This window comes from Brachycentrus maculatus, unplaced genomic scaffold (genome assembly GCF_059751285.1).
Source record: "Brachycentrus maculatus isolate JH-2025_06_01 unplaced genomic scaffold, ASM5975128v1 h1tg000055l, whole genome shotgun sequence".
Classification (NCBI taxonomy): domain Eukaryota; kingdom Metazoa; phylum Arthropoda; class Insecta; order Trichoptera; family Brachycentridae; genus Brachycentrus; species Brachycentrus maculatus.
The window spans coordinates 1,194,054-1,215,988 of record NW_028280809.1 but is presented as its reverse complement, the minus strand read 5'-3'; the positions used below and the strand labels follow the sequence as shown (position 1 = coordinate 1,215,988).

Sequence of the window (21,935 nt, the reverse complement as noted above, 5' to 3'; positions counted from 1 at the left end):
TTGGTGCAGAAATCTGAGGTTTTCCACATTTGAGTTATATATATTTTTTTGTTTTGATATCTCAACATAGATGAAGAAGATTATGGAAATCTGGGTATTTACAGGGCTAAAGACCTGTCATAGACAATTAAGTAATCACTTTACACACGGGTAAAATTAACCATTTAACCCATTATTGATAACTACTTCTTTTTCATCTTTGTAGAGATATCAATATTAAATATTATTTTCACTTAGTAAATGCCACTATTTTTTTAATCAATTGAGAAACGTGTTCCGATGCGTTCCGCATGATGCGGTGTTTGAAAATGATGCAGATTGCATCGAAAGATGTGTCGCAATTTGTGTCGATTTTAAGAAAGCGTGGTAAAGGGTGACACAAAAAAAACGGGATCTTTTTAACTATGTAAAAGTGAAAAAGTTTGCGGAACACTGGGTTAAGACACTCAAAACACAGTGATTTTTACTAACAGGGGAATAATTTGGTGAAGACATGGGCAAGAAGAAGGACAAACCCCGCGTGATCCCTGAGCAAGACGGACGCATCATAGGCGCCATCTGCCTCTGCCAGCTCACTCTCGTGCTGAGCGTCGTGGCGCTCATGTACCTCTCGGTGGCGGTCTACGGCCCCAGCCGCAAAGCCTTCAACTCGGGCTACGATCCCAACCCGGTCATGTGCGAGGTATGTGGGTTTCTTTCCATTTTTATTTGATTTTTATTCAAATGTCATTTATTATTATTATTTATGTTATATTATCTGTCAGACATTGGATTATTCACCCTACGGATGATATGTGAATATTATAGGTGCCTTAACCCGAGATGAAACATCTATCGCTGGAAAGAAGATAAAAGTCTTAACACCAGGCATTTGGCTGGCTGAAGTAATCACTTTTTAACTTTTCTAAAAAAAAATATTTCAGGCTCTCTTTCCTAAAAAACTATATGTTTGAAAAGCTAAAAATATTGGTTTTAATCTAATAATATATTAAAATGCAATTCCATCACGAAGTGTCAGTGGATAATATAAATCTATTATATGTTGGAATATACGTTAAAAAAGCTAAAAGTAATAGTTAAAATATGTTCAAAGAGACTGAGTATAGTAAATATTGCAAATTTTCCTACTGATGGCGCCACTACAATACTGAAAAAATCCACCAGCATCGAATAGTCACAAGTGTCAAAAATTAATGTAATATGTATTTCCAATAATGGACAGAATGGTTAACTTTACACAAGTGTATAAAGTGATTAAGCCAGCTTAATGTCAGGTCATATGCCCTGGGATGCTCAGACCACCATGTTCTTTCAAATAAAAAACAATACATATTTAATCTTAAAATCAAACACCTATAATATATTTTTGATACTGTGATTTGAGAGCCAATTATGAAAATTAACGATAACGCAAAATTAAGATATTTTTTCACATGATAATAATAACAACTAGTTTATAATACTTCAAATAGATAGTTTATTGTTTCTGTCTAGAATCAGATAAACGAACACGCTACCTTTCGTTTGGTTAAGAGATAAAACAACATTATGCAGTTTTTGCATGTTAGTAGACCCTTATAAGACTGTCCCTAGAGTCTTTACCCTGTATTAAATTAATAAGTTAATAGTTTCATACAACTACAACCCTTTTAAAGCTAGAACCGTAATTAATTTATTAACACTTTTGGAACTATTTTCTATATTTGACTGAAAGTACCAGGACTATATGAAAAAATCGCAATTTAAATTGATGAGAAAAAAGTGCATGAATTGAAATAATAGTAAGGCGGAAATGTCGAAATGTTAAATACCGATGACAATCTACATATTTCAGCCTTTTTTGGCTTCAAAGAAACTAAAAAAAAATATGGTGTCCAAACTCGAATTTAACCAAATATCTCATGGATAGCAAATAGTATGTATATGTATATATGAACGCATTACTATTGGCAAAATACAGCTTCATTCGCTAAAGCAAACGTATGATAATGTATTATAATCAATCTGAATATTGGAAAAAATATTATTTAAGTTTATTTTAGTCCAGTTTTACATAAATATCACATGTAGAGAAAAGTAAAATGTTACATAAATACTCAAATTAAATATTTAAAAAAATAAAATAAAATAAAATATTTATATCATATCTTACTTTGATATAGTGATGCTGATGTAAAAAAACACAATTTTTTTAAAAATCTTTTGAAACTTTTTGTTTTTATACTACCGTAAAGTGGGTATACTTTGCACCATGGGTGATACTTTGCACCACCTTCTGTAAAGAAATTGTAGAGCTGGTCATCTCTGATACATGTCATTTTTCATTCTACTTTCTATTGTTTCTGATAGATGGCACTTCAATCTACTTTTTAGTTTACAGAAGTAACAGTCGGTTGCTATTGCTTCAATGCGTTATTCCTGTCCGAACGTAAAGAAAGTTTTCTGTCTGAAAATTGTGTCCGAAAAAATCCAGTGGAATCAGTAAACTGAAACTAGTTACAACAAGTGAGTGGTCTCTAAATCGTAGGTAGCTGGGCCCTGCTTTTCTCAAATGCTGTATTTTTTAGTTACGTTGTCAAGTTTATGTAAAAATATTTTTTTTTTAAGAACTGACTTGTATTGACCACATTTGGGGTAACATTGCACCAAGTGCAAAGTATCCACAAAAGGCCATGGTTAATTAATTTGATGAAAAGTCTTAAAACGGCTAATACAACTTGACGTGTTTGCTAAATATCTATAGGTTTTGTGTACTTACTTAATTCCTGATGGTATATTTTTTTCAAAAATGTCAAGAACACACAAACAGCGGCCTTAAGCCAGACGATACTGCGATTTTACACCGAAGAGAGTGGAGCAGTGTTTGGAGGCCATTCGAAATGGTACAATCAGTCAAAGAAAGGCTGAAAAAATTTTAAAAATCCCTAGAAGGACGATTAACTATAAGCTCAAAGGTCAGCACACAAAACCTGTGGGAAAACCTCCGATATGTGACAAGGACGAAGAGCAATCCTTCGTAAACTGCATAGTAGACATGAGTGAGTACGGTTTCCCAGTGAGTGTTTTTAACATTCGCTACATTCTAATAGCCTATTTGGATAGATTTGGCAGAAGAGTACGAATATTAAAGAACAACGTACCAGGCTCTGAATGGATAAGATCATTTTCGCAAAGACATAAAACCTTGACTGTTGCTAAAACTAGTCAGTTGCTTAATCGGTTGCCATTAAAAGCGTATGACGATGACGTGCGCCAGAGTTTTCAACAGTTTTTGGAAGAAAACAGATTCAACCCAAAGAATTCAGTCTTAAAACGCAGAAAAACGATACCGATAGAACCAGGTAAGAGCATTGCTCACGATCCAAATGTCGAAATGAACGTTGACGAGACACAAATGCTACCTGAACCAACGAACCAACTACATCAATGAACCCACCTTCCGCATCGAAACTTCCAGCATATCTAGCATTAACTGATTATAGTTCACACGGAAGCTTTGAGGAAGAGGGAGAAGAACAAAAACGATGACTGAAACCAGTTATCGTATTTGTTCTTCCGTTTCATTAGGACCAGTAAAAAAGAAGGTGGGAGAATATGTCGTATTTCATTATGAAGGAGAAAAATTTCCGGGACAGATTTTGGAAATAAAGAAAGACAGAGCTGTTAAATCCATGCAGGAGAGTCTCAAATCGTGGAAGTGGCCGATGAAGGAAGACTTTCTTCAATATTCTTGGAAGGATGTAGCGGGTTCCATAAAAGAACCGAAAATGCAATCCAAAAGAGGTTTCTTTACCGTCCCGGAACTTGACCATATTTAGACCTAATTTAATTTTAATTCCTATTACCTATATAGTACGATATGTTTTATATCCACCTTTTATTTATTTAATTTTAAACCTTCAGTATTGAAAAAAAAACATTCTTGTTAGATTTTTCAATATTTAAAAAAAAAAATCTATCAAGTGTCTTATTTTTCCAAAATTATACAATATTATAATCTGCATTTAGTGAACTGTGAGCCAAAACCCTTCATAAGGCGCAACAAAACTTGTAGGATAGCCTTTACTTTGCATAAATTTCGATTCTAGTACGAAAAGCGTAGAGAAAATATCATGGTGCAAAGTTGTACTTTACCCTAGGATACTTTGCACCAAAATATAAATATAAAAAAAAATACAGGCAAAATGGATAAAAATTTAAAAACGTATCAGACATGTTACAGGTATATGTGTTATTACATTGCAGTAGTTGAAACCTCAGAAAAAGTAAAAAAACCTGATCTGAATAGACAATTTTTTGAAAAAATGCAGTATTTTGGTGCAATGTATACCCACTTTACGGTACCTAATAAATACTGAATGACGTAGGATGCCTTTTGTCTTTCGCCATAGTGTCGTGATCAACGCATTTGGCTACTGCGTTGGAGGTTCCGGGTTCGATTCCCAGGGGAATCAAAATAAATGTAATAGATTTTTAAATATGCTACTTATTTACAATCTACAATAATGATGCCATTTTTTCACATCTTAAAAAAGATGTAGAAGAATATGGAATGTTGGGTATTTAAGGGGCTGTAAATACCCAGACTTCCTTCCATGTTCTTCTTCATCTATGTTAAGATGACAATTTGAAAAAAAAATCCAAGTGGAGATATTCCGATTTGTAAACAAGCATTTGGACACACTCCAAATGTTGTTAATAATGATGAAGTATAATTTGTACGCCTCCGTAGTGTCATGGTCAGCACGCACGGCTACCGTACTGGAGGTCCCGAGTTCGATTCCCAGGGAGGGTCAAATAAATATAAGTGATTTTTTCACTCTAATATTTATTCAATATTACCCTGGACTGGTACCTGAAGCGAAGGGCTGATCACCTTTCCTTCATGTGTTAATAATCAAGATAACACTGCGTTTATATGATGCAGTGCCCTATGCAACATTGGGGTGCGGATAAGGGTTTTAATGAAATAATTTGTATATTTATTTTTTAATTTGAAGTATCTGTGCATTTAAAACCAAAGATTTCTTCAAGAAAAACAATGACTATATTTTAGGTCAAAGTGAGTTATTTGGGATAGATACTATTCAAAATATTTATCGAGGTCAGCGTTGCCATTAAAAAAAAACTAAGCCGCTTTCATTGTTAGCCTATCCTCATATCCTCTAGCCACGGACAATGTCTGGCGTAGAGGCGTAGAGACGTCCTCTCGCAGGGCGGCGTCGCGACAGTGCGCTGACGGGGAGGCGGCGGCGCCAGAGCGCCGGGTCGCCCACGCCGCCGGATGTGACGTGCCCGATCACTCATCATACGAGCGACAGTGTCAACACGGGACTGGCCCTTCTAATGGGGCATACATAATAAGGTCATACAGCGAAACGAGAGAAGTCTGTCACGTTAGTCAATAGATCCGGCAAACAAAAATATGATCGCTGTTATAAAAGGATACTACCCAAAGAGAATAACGAAGATAAAGTTTTAAATAACGCGAAGTATTTTTATTTTTAAAGGGGATTACACAAATTAACAGTTTATAAGTCACAAGATTTAAATTATATTTTGACATCTCATCACAGATGAAGAAGAACATGGAAGTCTGGGCATTTACGGGGCTGACGACCGTCATAGGCTGGTTTAAGTGATCACTGTACACACGTGTAATATTCACCTATTCTACCCATTATTGACAACCACACTACTCAAATTCTTGGAAGTTATTTATACATGTATATGAACCAATTTCGAAACGTTGTTCATGAATCACTAGAACTTCACTATTGGTGAGATGAAAGGAAGCTTTTTATTGAGCAGAAACTCTTTTTATTAGTTTGTGAGGTCCGAATGGTGGATTATAATCACATACATGAGAAACGCTAGAAAATTTCATTTTCATTTTTATTATTTAACCTGTCTGGGTGTGAGTTTCTCCGGACAAAACTGTATCTGAGGAGTGAATTTGTTTTTGTTTTTTTTTTTTTACTTTTAAATTTTTATATTATAGTCGATGCTATAAGCAACATGTTTTCTTGAATAAACAAAGATATTTACCCCAGTAAACATGATTTATATCAAAATTATCAAAATATCGATAAATCATGTTTTTAACATGTTTTGATATAAATCGTGTCATAAATCATATTTTGTATCGGCCGTACATGTACGTCCAAACTCCTTTGAGAAAAGTTTGGTATGGCCGTACATGTACGGCCATACTCCCGGACAGGTTAAGCGTATAAAATATAAGATATCTATGCTATTACTGATATTATCACTTTTCTATGTACTACTCCTACTCCATATTCTTTTTCATAAAAAAAGTGCTGTCTTTCACCCTGAGTTTCTTCCCTTGCAACAGGCGGCGTGGCGTGGTTGGATAGACGCTAGACTGCAAAACTGGCGTTGCGGGTTCGATTCCCGACAATTGCAAAATAAATTCAAGAAAGATTTATTTTCGATTGGTCTGGGTATACCTAGTATGTTTTTCACATTTACCTTCCCTATCCTTACGTTCCTTTCTGCAGACAAGCCTTTAAAAATAGAGGCTTTGCAGGTTATTCCTTTAAAAAAATCTGCATCCTTTAAAATATATTAAGGAAATGACACTTAATCATTAATTTTTATATTGTTTAAAACTGAATGGAAAATATTTAAAAAAATCTATTTCTCAATATTATTTATTGATTTAGCATTGATTTTATGAAATATAGGACTTTAAATTCACTCGTTTGATACCACTTTTGAGTTTATTTATGTAAACACGCCTAGTTTCGAGAAAGACAGATTTTCTCATCAACAGGTTATAATACAACTAGTTTTGATTTAAGTATTTTATTTCTATTTTTAAATCGTCATCGTATTCCATAGAGTTGATGCCAAAGCAATAAATAATATGATAAATTAAATATGTAGTTTTAACGTCACCATTTCGTCAAATCACTAGGGAAAAAAGTTTTAACTAAATTCGGGTTTTAATCATATCAAAAATATTAGAAATACTATCACAATAGAGTATAAATGTTAATTTTTTATTTTGTTTTAACATATGTTTCATCTCAATTTTATTTTTAAAAGAATTTTCGAAATCTGTAATCACTTATCAGGTTACAATAAATCATTATTATGCTGACCGATGTACAACTGCAAGTGGCATATCATGAATTGATTATTCAATAAATTTAAATTTAATAGGTTAATATTTATATATTTATAGGTCTTACTTTCCAAGAATCACTCCAAGGCGGGATTTGTAGAACTTGAATGACATGAACTTTTAATATTCTTGAAAGCTCCAAGAAATTTTCCAAGAAAATTGAATCAACGCGAAACGTAACTAAATTGACATTTTTATCCTTCGGAAAGTAAATCTTAATAAAAATATATATTTTACTTGGGAAAATCAGCAAGATTTTCTTTATATTCGTGAATACTAACACGATATTCGTTACGTTATATTTACATTTTACCTTAAAATAAAAACATCGTATAAAAAAAAATATATAAATATAAAATTTTAATGAAATGATTTGTTTTTTAAAATTTCAATTTGTCGCGCTTAATTTACCGTGCCAAAGATCCCGTTGTCGAATATTTTTTTTTTGTTGATAATTTATAAAGTAACATTTTCCTAAAATACTAGCTAAAAACGTTTTGCTATGATATTTTATCATACACTGTTAATTCTTCGATAAAACATTTTTTTTTTTAAAAGAGAAATATTTGTGTTTTTATTATTTACACAAATATTTCAATTTCATTCTATTTTTGTGAACCTAAGCGGTTCATTATTAGAAATAGGTATCAAATTGTGGTAGAGTGGATTCGAACCGAGAAACTCTGACTTTAAAAGTCTGCGTCACTAACCACGGGACCACAACCCGACACAATAATAAAAGTTTCCTTTGGGTATATCATCAGATTACCTAGTCAAATTTGTGCCATCTGGTACATTTGGCTTGGCTCCATAAGGGCCGTATAACAGCCGACTATACTTGCAATATAATTAAAAAATAAAGTAACAAAGGTAGTTAATGATTTAAGTAATAAAGGATCAATCACAACTTAAAATCTGGTATTATCAAAAATCTACGCCATCGGAGGGCATGTATGGCTAGCTGTAATAATGTGAAATAAGCTAGGAGTGTACGTTGGGACAGAATCCTCTCTGCCTACCCCTGAAGAGAAACGGCCTGATGGTAGTAGTAGTAGTAGCAATAGTAGTAGTATTATATCCGTATGAAATTTTAAATATTTTTAAAATCACAAGCGAAAAGGACCAAAACTAAGCCCCCTTCTCATAATAGACGAGAGCTGAGAGGAGATAATGGAATATGTCAATACCGATGTCTATTTTGCTATGATAAGCGTAAACTGAGAATCATGCTCTAATTCTCAAAATAAACAAAAAATATTTATCTTGGCATCACTTCATCTAGCATCGGTTTATAGTTAACTGAAACCTTCGGCAACGGCATGTAAATTCAATCCTTTTCCGGGGGTTTTCCGTTGAGCGTGCAAGATAACGAGAGATTTTAATATGACTCACGAACGGAATCTCTAGGGGTCGGCAACGTGTGGCCTGTGAGCCACATGTAGCTTTTAAAGGAATTTGTGTGGCTCTTTCATTCTCAAATTCAAAATGAAAAATTTTACGGAAATTTTAATAATTTTAACTTTTTCGATAATTCTGTTCATATTCATATTAAGTTCGGTTGGGTAAGGAGTGATGGTGCCGTTTGAGCACATATGGACCCTCATAAAACCGTATTCTTTTTAAAAATGTAAACGTTGAAAAGAAAACAACCTTTGAAAAACCACACTAGTTTCTAACCATTTTCATGTTCAATATGCCACTAAAATGCTCGTTTGATAGCAAGCATACCTATTTATGCTAAAGACAACCATTCTCATGCATCTTTTAAATATGCAAAAAATTAAACAAAAATATTGTTAACTAAAAATTGGCTACCCGAAAATTTCCAAATCGTTTTTTCTTTATTTTAAATTCTTTTGCATTTCACAATATATTATAATTACAAGTACATAAAAATATATAATATTAATACAAAATAAGATCCCACAAAGACATGGCTTGTGGGTGGAAAAATGTTTGTTTAAGGTTATAATAAAGGGGCACTGGCAAGAATACAATTGATATCAGAAGTAAAATTAGATTAAAAGTGCTAATATAAATTACAAATATTTCATTTTAACAGAAAACAAAACAATAAAAATGAAAAAAAAATAATATGCAAATATGTTTATATGAGTTATACGTACTTAGATCTGTTTTTTGAATAAGGCAAAATTTTAAATTTAAACAAACTTAGGTAATTAATGTCTAACATAAAGTCTTTTTGGAATGAATTAAACAGTTTTGGAGCTATGAAAAATGAGTGTCTTTGCGCGAGTCTGGATTTACAAAAAGGGATTTCCAGTAAATTATTCATTCTTTGGCTGGACCTATTTTTTTCTACTCGGGTTTGGCTCTTTTGGTCCAAGAGGTTGCCGATCACTGCTCTAGACCGATATTGAATGAACGAGTGGTGTGAGAGTTTTTCGGGAAAAGTAGAACAAGCGGAATTGAGGGTGAGATGGAGAGACGGTGGTTTGAGATGAACTCTATCTCGACTGGCGCCTGTCTGCCTGACTATAGGGTATTGAATCTTGATGGAATTTAATGAGCGCGAAGATGTAAATGCGTGGTTTGATTGTGAACTTACAGGGAGAAGTCGCGTTAGCATGCACATATTTATACAAGGATAATGTGAGCACAGATAGGAATACTGATGCGTTCTATGTACCTATGAGTATCTCTCGTAAAAAGTGAAGGAACTTTAATAATATTAGTTATTTTTCCAAATATTCATTCCGAATTGAGAACATTATTAAAATTCTTCACATTTTTTAAAACTAAAAAAATATTAAAAATATATATCAAGCCACTTACTCATTAAACTTTTTACTGTGCAACAGATCTTTTTAGATAAAACCTGAAGGTTTTTTCTCCATTTGAAAAATATTTAGTATATTTAAAAAAATAATTAAACAATACTTTTTCTTTAAAATGCAACAACCACTTTTTCTGCCCTGTAGCGGGTAAATTTGTATGCGAGGTCCGAATACAAGATTATATTCACAAACTTGAGACCCGCCTGAAAACATGATTTTAAATTTTTATATGAAGCGTAGTTCAAAAAAATGTTTTTATTTTTATATTATTTATTGATTCGGCATTAACTTTATATTAACTTTTTATTTTTAATTTTTTAATTTAATTTTATTTATTTCAAAACATATTACATACATAAATCATACATACATATAATATTCCCGATGAGTAATTTCTATTTCTTATTTCGGGACATGGGATTGAAGTTAACAAGACTGGAACACAAATAATATAGTAACAAAAAAGATTTTTTTTTAAATAACCAAAACTAATACTAATACATGGCAGGAAAACCTGGCACAATCAGGTATGTCAAATACTTGAAAGCGGCCGGGTCAGGAGTCGTAATAATCGTCGGGTATGTGTGAGGAGATGCATGAATGTAGAAGAGGCGAAGAATGACAGAGTGGTGTGGCGTTCGATTCTCTCTGCCTACCCCTGCGGGGAAGCGGTGTGATGGTTAGTTAGTTAGTTAGTTATAAACAGGTATAATAAATAGGCACAAGAAGCATACTTAAAAGAAATAAATGAAAGAATATAAGGTAAGAAGCATATTAAAAATAAACAAATGAGAAAATATTTTTAAAAAATGAGAACGCAGTTATTAATATGATTTGATTATTTTTGTAAGAATAAATTATCGGTGATATATTCCAACAGTTGTGAATTTGATCAACAGACGGTGAACACGACGATGGAGAACAACTGCTCGTGGGTGTCGTGCGGGGAGTGGTGCCTGACGCGCACGTCGGGCTACTGTCCGCAGATGCACGTGGTGGCGCGCGCCAACGGCTCCCGGCTGCTGCTCTCGGGCTGCACGCGCGCGCAGCACGTCAACTGCCCCCCGGTAAGCACGACTCTCATTACCTCTTAAATAATAATATTGTTTTTTTTACTTAAGTTTTAAGTACTATACTACTACTACTACCATCACGCCGTTTCCCCGCAGGGGTAGGCAGAGAGGATGGAACGCCACACTCTTCTGTCCTGACATACAATCCTCGCCTCCTTCACATTTATTTATACATCTAGTCATACATGCCCTCTGATTAGGCAGACTTTTGACACCGCCAAATTTTAGGTTCTGATTGATCTGATCGTGCCAAGTCTTTTTCGGTCGTCCTCGTCCTAAGTTTAAGTCATTATCTTTATTCATAAGTTTTGTAAATGATGATTTTTTTCTTATTTTTTTATTACCTACCGTCCAAGTGATACTGAAATCTGGCTACAGCTTATGCAACACCGTGTATCATGTCTTTACTCAGGCTTCAACTTTATATGTTTCATAGCCTATGCCTACTTGTGAGTGGATTTACTCTTTATGTTTTAAGTTACTATTAAGCACGACTCTCATTACCTCTTTTATAATAATGTTGTTTTTTTTTTACTTAAGTTTTAAGTCATTATCTTTATTCATAAACTTTGTAAATAATGATTTTTTTCTTTTTTTTTTAAATTACCTAACCTTCAAGTGACTCTGAAATCTAGCTACGGCTTATGCAACACCGTTTATCATGTCCCTACTCTGGCTTCAACTTAATAAGTTTCATAACCTATGCTCACTTGTGAGTGGATTTACTCTTTATGTTTAAAGTTAGTATAATTTCATGTAATTCATGAGTGAAAATTCTAGGCACTCGCATTTTTTTTCTTCTTCTTATGTATTTTTTTAAATAGGCATAGGGATCTTGAGGGGTAGGGACGAAGTGTCGGTCTTTGTCCATACATCCTCCTCCCCCCTCATTAATCTAATTAAAGAATAAAATCTGCATAGAGATTTTATTCCTTAAGAATGAATTAAAGCTATTCCTCTCTGCGCAGCTGATAAAGAGTCCCCCAAGATATAATTTATATTTGAAGCACTAACATTGTGATTTTCCATTTTATAATTGAAATGTAACTTTGTTTTAAAATCACTATAAATATTTTATTATAATTATAATGTCTACTGGTTTCGAAGCTAACCGCTTCTTTATCAAGACTGATTAATACCAATACAAGTATAAATCAGTCTTGATAAAGAAGCGGTTAGCTTTGAAACCGGTGGACATTATAATTAAGTTATAATTAAATATTTACTGTGAATATTCACTATTTATAGTGATTTTAAAACTAAGTTACATTTTAATTATAAAATGGAAAATCACAAGGTTAGTGCTTCAAATATAATTATAAATAAAATACTTGTATTAGTGTTAATCAGTCTTGATAATGAAGCGGTTAGCTTCGAAACCGGTAGACATTATAATTAAGTTATAATGAAATATTTATAGTGATTTAAAAACAAAATTATATTTTAATTATAGTTCCCCAGGTGTTTTTACCCGCTGTGGATGATGGCAGGCTTAGAAATAAAAAATAAAATAAAAATTGTAAAATATGTAAGCTAATGTAAAGACCGAGCAAACAAGACCATCGCTGTGGTTGGATGCTTGAAAAACGCTGTATGGAGATATAAACACATGCTGAAAGAGAGTAAGGTGAGAATCTATAAGACTTGCTTAAGATCAATCAAACAAGAGCTGACACAAAGAGAACGTAAAAGTCTTTTTAGAAACACCGAAATGAAGACTCTTCTAGTCATCATTATAATTTTCATATCCGTGCATGAAAGCTTTTGTAATCCAGACAAGTAAATATTAATGTAAAAGAGTCCTTTTTTATTTTCTGCGTAAAAATTCCATGAATGTGAAAACACCCCATTCTTAAATTAACAATTCAAAGCAAGTAATTTCGTTAAATTAAATCAGATATTTTAAACCATTCCTCAGAAAAGGGTAGTCATAAAAATAATAAAAACGATAATTTCGCGGTTGCTATATATTTCTTAAGTAAGGTATAAAAAATATAACGTCTTCAGAAAATACAAAATCACACTTCACATTTTTGCTCATAAAATAAATTAAAAAGCTGAGGGGGACAAAATAACACGATATTATTATTACCTTTCAAATCAACAGCTCGTTTTAAAATAAACAAGTTATTCGTAACTTATGCTTATTTTACATTTTATTTATTTATTTACTATTATTTTAAAAGAAAAAAATGAGTTTTAATTATTTACTCAAATATTTCAATTTCATACTATTTCTGTGAGCTTAAGTGGCTCATTATTAGAAATAGGTATCAAATTGTGGTAAAGTGGGCTCGAACCGAGAAACAATGACTTAAGAGTCAGCAACACTAACCACGGGACCACAACCCGACTTTACTTGGGTTAAAAATAAAAGTACAAAAGTATGTACATAGAATTAATCACGTGCAAAATTATAAGGTTATCTGAATAATAACTAATTTTACATCAGTGAAGAATACGAAACGTAAATAACTCATTGTTCAATAGGACTATTTTTAAATCGTTATATTTAGATACTCCTACACGCATATTTTATAAGAAGGTAATTCAAGCTGTACTTCGTATACTAAATGGACTATACACGTAAGAGGGGTGATGAGGAAAATTCTAAAAATACACATTTTGTAAAAATAAATATTTATATTAGAGAGGATAAATGAAATATATTTTAGGGAAAGTTGGTTATAATTAAATATTATAATTTTAATAAGAGGCTTGTCTGCAGGTAAGATAGTAAGGAAGGTCAAAGTAAAAAAAAAACATCAGTAACGCTCAGAACATATAACAAGTATTTTGGATATCAACATCTTGACGCTGAATGAAATCCTATTTATGAATGACAAAAAATAGATAGTTATGTCATAAGTCTTTTTATTATAATATTAATACGAAAATTTATTTTAATTTTCGTAATAATAATTAATCTTAGTTATCACCAAAAGTTCCCACGGTTGGAAAACATGAAAACATAAAACAATAAAAGTAAAAATAATTAATAAATTATCAAAGCTGTGTGTTTGTGGGTAAGGAGTTATATTGTTGAAAATAGTATTATACACACAAATCACTTTTCGAAATGTTAATACATAATGATACATGTTACGGTATAATACACATATATATATTTATTTATATATAAATATATATACATATATATATATATATATATATATATATATATATATATATATATATATATATATATATATATATATATATATATATATATATATATATATATATATATATATGTGTGTGTGTGTGTGTGTGTGTGTCTGTGAGAGAGAGAGAGAGAGAGAGAGAGACATGTTCTAGGGATGGAAGGCACTGAAATCAGTTACAATAGCAAATAAAAACCTATGACAAAAGCTTAGCTAGAAGTACACAACGGAGTCCTGGTTCCAACGCTTATGTATAGAAGTGAAACATGGAGATGCCGAAAGACATCGTATAGACATTGCTTACGTATATTACAATTCGAACAAAAAAACATATGTTAAAAAAATAGTACAATTTTATACAATACGTATTTTCCTTACAATAAAATTTAGGCATAGTTCAGAAATAATAACTTAACAACATTGAACACTCAAATAATAAATAACGTTATTGCTTAAGCCATTTCCCAGCTCATTGAGTTTCTTTAGATAAATAGCCTTAACATATTAAACTGGGTCAAATACCTAGTTAATCCACTTAACAGTTTTAATGTAGATAGCTTTAAAAATGAAAAGACTATTGCATACTTAAACGTTATTCAGCGAAGGACTACATCTAGGAACAACTATTTACAACCTTTAAGAACCTACACGTCTACTTGCGTAGACAATGGATCATTTGTAGACGGGAGGAGTATCTAATTTAACATACTCAACCTATAAAGGATTGTATTAGACTCGTTTTGTGTTTATAACAGCCGATATAATTAATATTTTCATTCATCATTGTCTTGTGGAAAATTAGCCCTTGAAAAAACTTTATTTTCGTAAGTTGGCAATGAATGACGTCACAGAAACGATGGAGTTATTTTAATGTTGGTGTCATTGCTAAATTATTGGCGGCTCTATTTGTTGATGTCTATGGTCCACTCTCCCACCCCCCCGTTCATATTATAACACAAATGGTAGTATAGTGGTAAACTAAAAATTTTATACACTACTACTTTTATAGCTCTATAAAGCAGAGACATTTTAGGATACGCCGCATTACACACCCGATGACGTAAAATTTGATGACGTATAGCGGTGTCCGTTTTTCGTTATATTCAAATATCTAAAGTTTAAACCTTAATATCTCCCTTAGTTCTCTATAGATTTCAATAAGAATATTACTGATACCCTTGCGATTTTTCATTTTAATTTATTAGCCAATAACACATCATGAAATTGATCCATTGTCATCGCACTCACTATTTTATTCGTTTACTGTCATACATAGTGTTAAGTGATGTAAATGGCTTGACTGCGATTATTGAATTCGATTAAGAACGAATAATATATCGATTCCTGGCGAAGAGCTACTTGCCACGTACCAAATGAGTAGGCGACAGATTCAATATTTACGTGTAAATACATAAAGCAGTCGTTCTTTTTTTAGAAAATGATGTCTTTAATGGATAAACGTACCATAAGTGGGCGACAGATTCAATATTTTTCAATATTAGCTTCTCACTTTAACCATTTAAATACTGTAGGGACGAATTGTCCCAGAGAATTTCTAATAATTATTAAAATGGTTTTTTTTCTTCTCTTAATGTAAATAACAGTGTTTTTTTATATTAGTTACTAGTTCTCTATTACTTTAGTCTTTAAGTCATTGTTTGTGTTCGTCTTAAATTGTATTTTGTTTTTTATTTTTGGAAACATTGTTATTTTTTTGTTGTTGTTTTCTTATTGTTTTTATTTTATTAAAAGTAAAAGAGGTAATGAGGGAATCCCGAGGGGTGGGGACGAAGTGTCGGCCTCTGTTCGTACATCCTCCTCCCCCCTCATTAATTGAATAGAGCATTATTTATTTCTTCAGAAATATTTTGAAGATTTTCCTCTATGTGCAGCTGACAGAGAGTCCCCCAGGACTCTATAACTGCTGCGGGTGGATGGTGGGCTCAGATAAAAAAAAATATATTAAAATAATTTAAATGCTTACAAATGCATTGGGATCTGGGATTTTAGTACTGTACGGTCAAAGGCTCGAAAACAAGTCCAAACCTGTCTTTTTTTGTTTTTAGTGCGATATATATTTTATTTGATCTACTATTATGCATAAAATCATAAAATTTATCATAAAATAATGTTGGGACACATATGACCCACTCACCAATACTTTTGGGAAAATATGTCCCAATTATTATTTTGCAATAATCAATGAATAATATGATAATTTATATAAATATTTGTTATTTTATCGATTGTTGCGCGGTATGATCGATAATCCTGAAATTATCCGGAACATTGGTCTGTATGTTCCCGATAGTTACCTAAGACAGCGTCGACATAGATTGTTTTACATTCCTATACACAGGACCAACCTGCCGATGGTTATGCCTGTAGAAGAGCTACCGCTATGTTGAACAATATCACATTGTATATCGATCTGTTCCATGTGTCCGAAGGAGTTTTCCGAAGCGGGATTCTTGTCGGGATTCTGGATTCTGGGATGTATATATTATATTATTATTGAATAAATTAAAATTGAAATTGAAAATTGAAAAAGTTTTTCCCGTCAAACTAAATTAGCAATAAATATTTTGTGCTATAAATATTACATGAATTATTAAAATAAAATAAATCGTACTGAAAGGGTTCAGGCATTTTAAAAAAAATATATATTCCCTCAACTATTTTAAAAAACTGAATCCATATTTTTTTCTTGTCGACGTTTTGAATTTATATCGGGGATTATTAAAATATGCACTTATTGTAAATATGTACTGTATCAATAAAGGAAATTAATAAATAAGCGAACAAACTAACAAACCATCATGCTAGTTCTCCGCAAAGATAGGCAGAGAGAATAGAACGCCACAACACTTCATATTTGCAAACGATCATCGCCTTTTCCACATTCATGCATCTCCTCATACTCAAACATACCCGCCAATTATTCCGGCTCCTGACCTGACAACTTTAAAGTTTTTAAAATATTTGATCACGCCAAGCTTTCGTCGGTCTTCTTTGCTCATTTTTCCAACTATATTCGCCTCATAAATTTGTTTTATAATTATTTAATAACTAAACATAAACTACAATTTCCGGAATGTTTGCTTTTCATTTTAGCAAAAGCGCGTAATTATTTATACTCCTCTTTCATTGGTTGACATTTTTTCAGAAATTCTGAACAAATGTATCTAAATTTCTAAATATATATATTTGTCTAAAATAAAAGTAAGACGTAGTATTTCTAAGAATCCGCGATATTACTTAGACTTTATGCGGAGACGCGTTTCTAGGAAATGACTCAGAAAGGCTTTTTAGAAAGATCGTATTTTGTATTGGTGTATTGGTCGTAGGCCGTTAAAGATAATTCTTCCCACTCACTCAACTACGATACTATACACTCATAAACTTCGTTTGTCTATTTTGACAATCGACGTTAAATAAAATATATGATTTCATATGTCGCTCACTCCTTTCAACAACGTCATATATAAAAAACCGTCAATTTTCAGTTGTTCATGTTTTTGGAATGCCCAGAAAATGTACTATATCCCAGCAAAAGCAGCATACTTTTAACTTTATATTTACCAGGTACAGGGCAGAAAGTGTTGTTCTTACATTCATAAGAAATGGTATTGTTTAATTATTTTTTTTAAATATACTAAATATTTTTTGAATGAAGAAAAACATTCAAGTTTTACCTTAAAAGATCTGTTGCACAGTAAAAAGTTCAATAAGTTCTTGAGGCTTGATATTTATTTTCAATTATATTATTACATTTTAAACTTTAAAAACGATCTCCTGAAAGAAGTGAGCGATGTATGTTATGTACATTTTTTTCACGAATAAAGTAAATAAATAAAATAACAAGTTGTATAAATATAGGAGTCAAGTCGGAGCATTATTTTATAATCGCAATTTATTGTATCTTTTTTAACCTGTTTGAAGAAAATGGTTTTTCTAAACTCAAATGAATACATAACTTTGTACATATATGTATACATAATTAATCTAGGCAACTAGAAACTGCTGAAATGCGAATGCTTAGATGGTCAGATGGAATGTCCCTTAGAGACAAAATAAAGAGAACACGCATACGTGGAAGCCTGGGTGTAACTGACATCAATAGTAAGGTATGGGAAAGACAATTGAGATGGTATGGGCACATAGGACGAAGATAAAATTATTACACCTTGTTCCATATAAAGGCCAAATTATGAATTATCTTGAAAATTTAGAAATCCAAAAAAACCTAAATTCTAATAATAATTTATTAAATAATATATTGTTTCAAAATTCTTCACCGTTGCTTTCCATTTTTCCTTTGTTTTCAAACTCCGCCCCTTGAATAACCCTTTCCCTTTACTTTCCCCTCTCCTTATTTATAGAACAATTTTATATTTTATATTTTAGTTATTATACAGACCTGAATGATGGAAGTTTAACTTCTGAAACATGTAGTCTATAATAAAACTCAAGTGGTAAAAAACAAGTGTTTTCTTTAATCATTGTAGGACGAAGAGAACTTTAACATATTGTAAACCAAGCGAATTTCATGGATCTTCGTCGAAAGACATATTGAGAAATACCAAAAAATTCATGGATGCTACAGAAAGATATAGACATATTCGAAGGCATGACCTAGGTGACGTTGTTTATGATAGAAGGACCTACAACCTGAGGACGAGAAGAACTGACCCTAACATTCTTCAAAGACAATAATTTGCGATGGAACCAGGAAGAAGAACAAAATATGTCTACATTTATATGTCCACCTCCATATTGCAGTTATCGCGTGTCGCTACCATGCTCTGGTCCCGAGTTCGTTTCCCAGGAGGGTCTAAATAAATAGGATTTTTTTCACTTTCATATTTATCTAGTATTACCCTGGTCTGGTATCTGAAGCATGATACTGATCTCTTTTCTTTCTTATATATTTTACCAGTCTGAGCCATAGCAATGCATGGCCAGCTGATTCATAAATAACAAAAAAAAATATTTCCTTTGATCGACCCCAATCAGTGTGTGTATAAAATACACAAGAATTGATATTATAAAATTACATACTATGTCGACTTCCGGCGCGTCATCAACTTGCAAGCAGTTACATGTAATCAATAAAATATGTAGGTTATGATAGCTCAAGGGTACATTTCGTGAATCACTGTAAATTTGAGTTATTTATTAGTCGATTTTTTTGTTATACGGCCATTTATTACCACCCTCAGATAATAGTCAAAGAGCTAATTGCGTCCTCATATTAAGTGCCATAGGGTGACATCGATCCGAGGGTGGAGGGTAGAAGAGACGGCGTTTATGTTGATGGGAAATTTAGAGAGAGTAATTTTTAGTTGATGTGAATACGCCTTTGATTAAAATATTTAGGATAGATTCAGAAACGTCATGGCATCTTTTTGCCTTGGTTTTTTAAGAAGACACTTTAAGTACGAAATTAGCGTCGCGAGTTAGGTTTTTGCACATTACAAGAGAAATCAAAATTTTCTCTTTTTCACCTTGTTTTTCTATCTGAAGTCTAAACCTTTGTTTGAAAAAACTTAGAAATTTTGCTGAAAAAATAAAATAATAAAAAATGCACTACTAATTTTACCGATTTTTAGTAAACGAAAGCAAGACTATCGATTATTTCAGCGCTTCAGGTACTAGTTCAGGGTAATATTTAAAAAATGCCACGATAAAAAATATGTATTTATCACGACTCCCTGGGAACCAAACCCGGGACCTCCAGCACAATAGTCGAACACGTTGATCACTACACTACGGAGGCAGTCAAAAGTACATTATATACATATTATAAAGCACACTACATATATGGAAACGTAAAACATAGCATACATAGAAAACACTAGACCAAAAACACATAAAATAAAATCATACACATATCTCGTTTGGTCAAAGGAACTTTGACTACTACGCAATAAAGCTTTATAACGTGGTGCCACTATCCATAAAGTCATTAAATACTGAAACTATGTGTAAAAGCGCTAGCTATTCATAACTGAATAATGGAAGTTGGTAGATTTGAAATATATCGTATCATTCGGCCATTGCATGACTCATAAATAAACTAATTACTCCTGAAATATTTTTTCAAAGTATTGCTAAATATATCTTTGTTACGGGAACACCTAGTGAGGACACATTTTTGTAAATAAATATGTGTACGATGAAAAATAAATGAACAATTATAAAATAATATTGAAAATAACTATCTAAAGTAACTAATCATCGCGCCGCCCGCAGGGATATGCCTATCACTGCCGTGAGAATAAAATTTCACATCACTCTATCTTTGCAAACATTTTTCACCTCTTCCACATTCATACATCTCCTTTTACATTATTATTAATTTTTATACATTATTTCGACTCCTGACCCGACTGCTTTCAAGTATTTGACATACCTGTCAAATAATATTTTAAAATATAAAAATTTAATATTTGGTAAACTTTGCGCTTAAAATAATGTATTATTTACAGTTTATTGAGTGAGTAAACGTTGACAATACGGAGTCAGGCAATTTGTAAATTATTAAGGAACTTTTAATAACTGTTGACAATTCACCATGAAAATGTCCCCTGGGACGTTTCTCAAATACTGTCCCAAGCCATCTATCAAAATATTAATGATTAAAATCCCTGGACGATCTGATGTGCCGACATTACACGAAATACAAAATAATATAGAAATTAAGAACCAATAACACAGCAGGCGCAAATAACATTTCGAGAAAATATTCAACAAATAACAACCTTCACGACATATTGAGTGTATCTAAACACTTGTTTAAAAATCTGGGTTTCCTCCACTTACATAGTAGTTATTTTCACACTAAACATAGATTAAGAAAAATATGGACGTTTTAAATTTTTTTTACATTTAACCGGATTTTTTTCGGTTGTGTCAGAAGTTCGTTATTGAAAGCTGTCCCACCGCATGCCCAGATCTGATACAGAAGCATCTAGGATTCCTGACACATCTTCTCTTGCTAAGCAATTTTTTTTGTTTTTGAACTAAGTTGCTAAATTGACTGAAAATGTGAAACAACATAAAATTGTATCCTGATTTTACTATGAATTTACATTTAAAAGCTTTCAATATACCTGTCACTGCCAATCTAAATAAATACAAGATTGTAAGTCCATCGCCAAATTTTCTAGAAGTACCCCAGTGCTCGTTCCCAGAAGTTCGTTAGTTAGAAGTCCGTTATATCAAACTTTTACGGTATTTTCTTATGCAGGCTTATCTGGAGGGTCTGGTGAAATCGAACTGCAACAATGCCAGCGAGTGCACGGCCATGCGGGGACTGTTCAACTGTTCGCTGGGGCACTGCTCCAACTACTCCGAGCTGCTGCAGTGCACCAACAGGGGAGAGAAGCCTGAGATAGACGTGGACCACGACAGCGGGAAGCTGACTGGACATTACGAGTGCCATGGTAAGATAGATTAAAGCAAAATAGTATGTATGTACTTGTACTGGTTTTATGGGTAAATGTTATAAGTGTATAATTGGTGGAACATATATCGCTCACTCCTTTCAAGAACGTCATAAATAAAATAAAAATTTGATTTTTCAGGATAAAGTTTTTAAGGTTTAAAATATAATACAATGTATTCAAAATAAATATCAAGCCACTTATTGAGCTTGTTACTGTGCAACAGATCTTTTTAGGTAAAACCTGAAGGTTTTTTCTCCATTTGAAAAATATTTAGTATATTTCAAAAAATAATTAAACAA

At 32.4% G+C, this 21,935-nt stretch overlaps 1 protein-coding gene across 1 annotated transcript in view; it reads left to right on the top strand.

Annotated features, from left to right (window-relative positions):
• The first annotated feature begins 473 nt into the window (after window positions 1-473).
• Teh4 (tipE homolog 4 phospholipid transfer protein) overlaps window positions 474-21,935 on the top strand; it is a 35,886-nt gene continuing 14,424 nt past the window's right edge. The window contains exons 1-3 of the mRNA XM_088278277.1: window positions 474-682; window positions 10,848-11,015; window positions 21,438-21,633. Of these exons, the coding sequence (XP_088134403.1) occupies window positions 494-682; window positions 10,848-11,015; window positions 21,438-21,633 (553 nt within the window). The 5' untranslated portion in view covers window positions 474-493. The remainder of the gene's footprint in view (window positions 683-10,847; window positions 11,016-21,437; window positions 21,634-21,935) is intronic.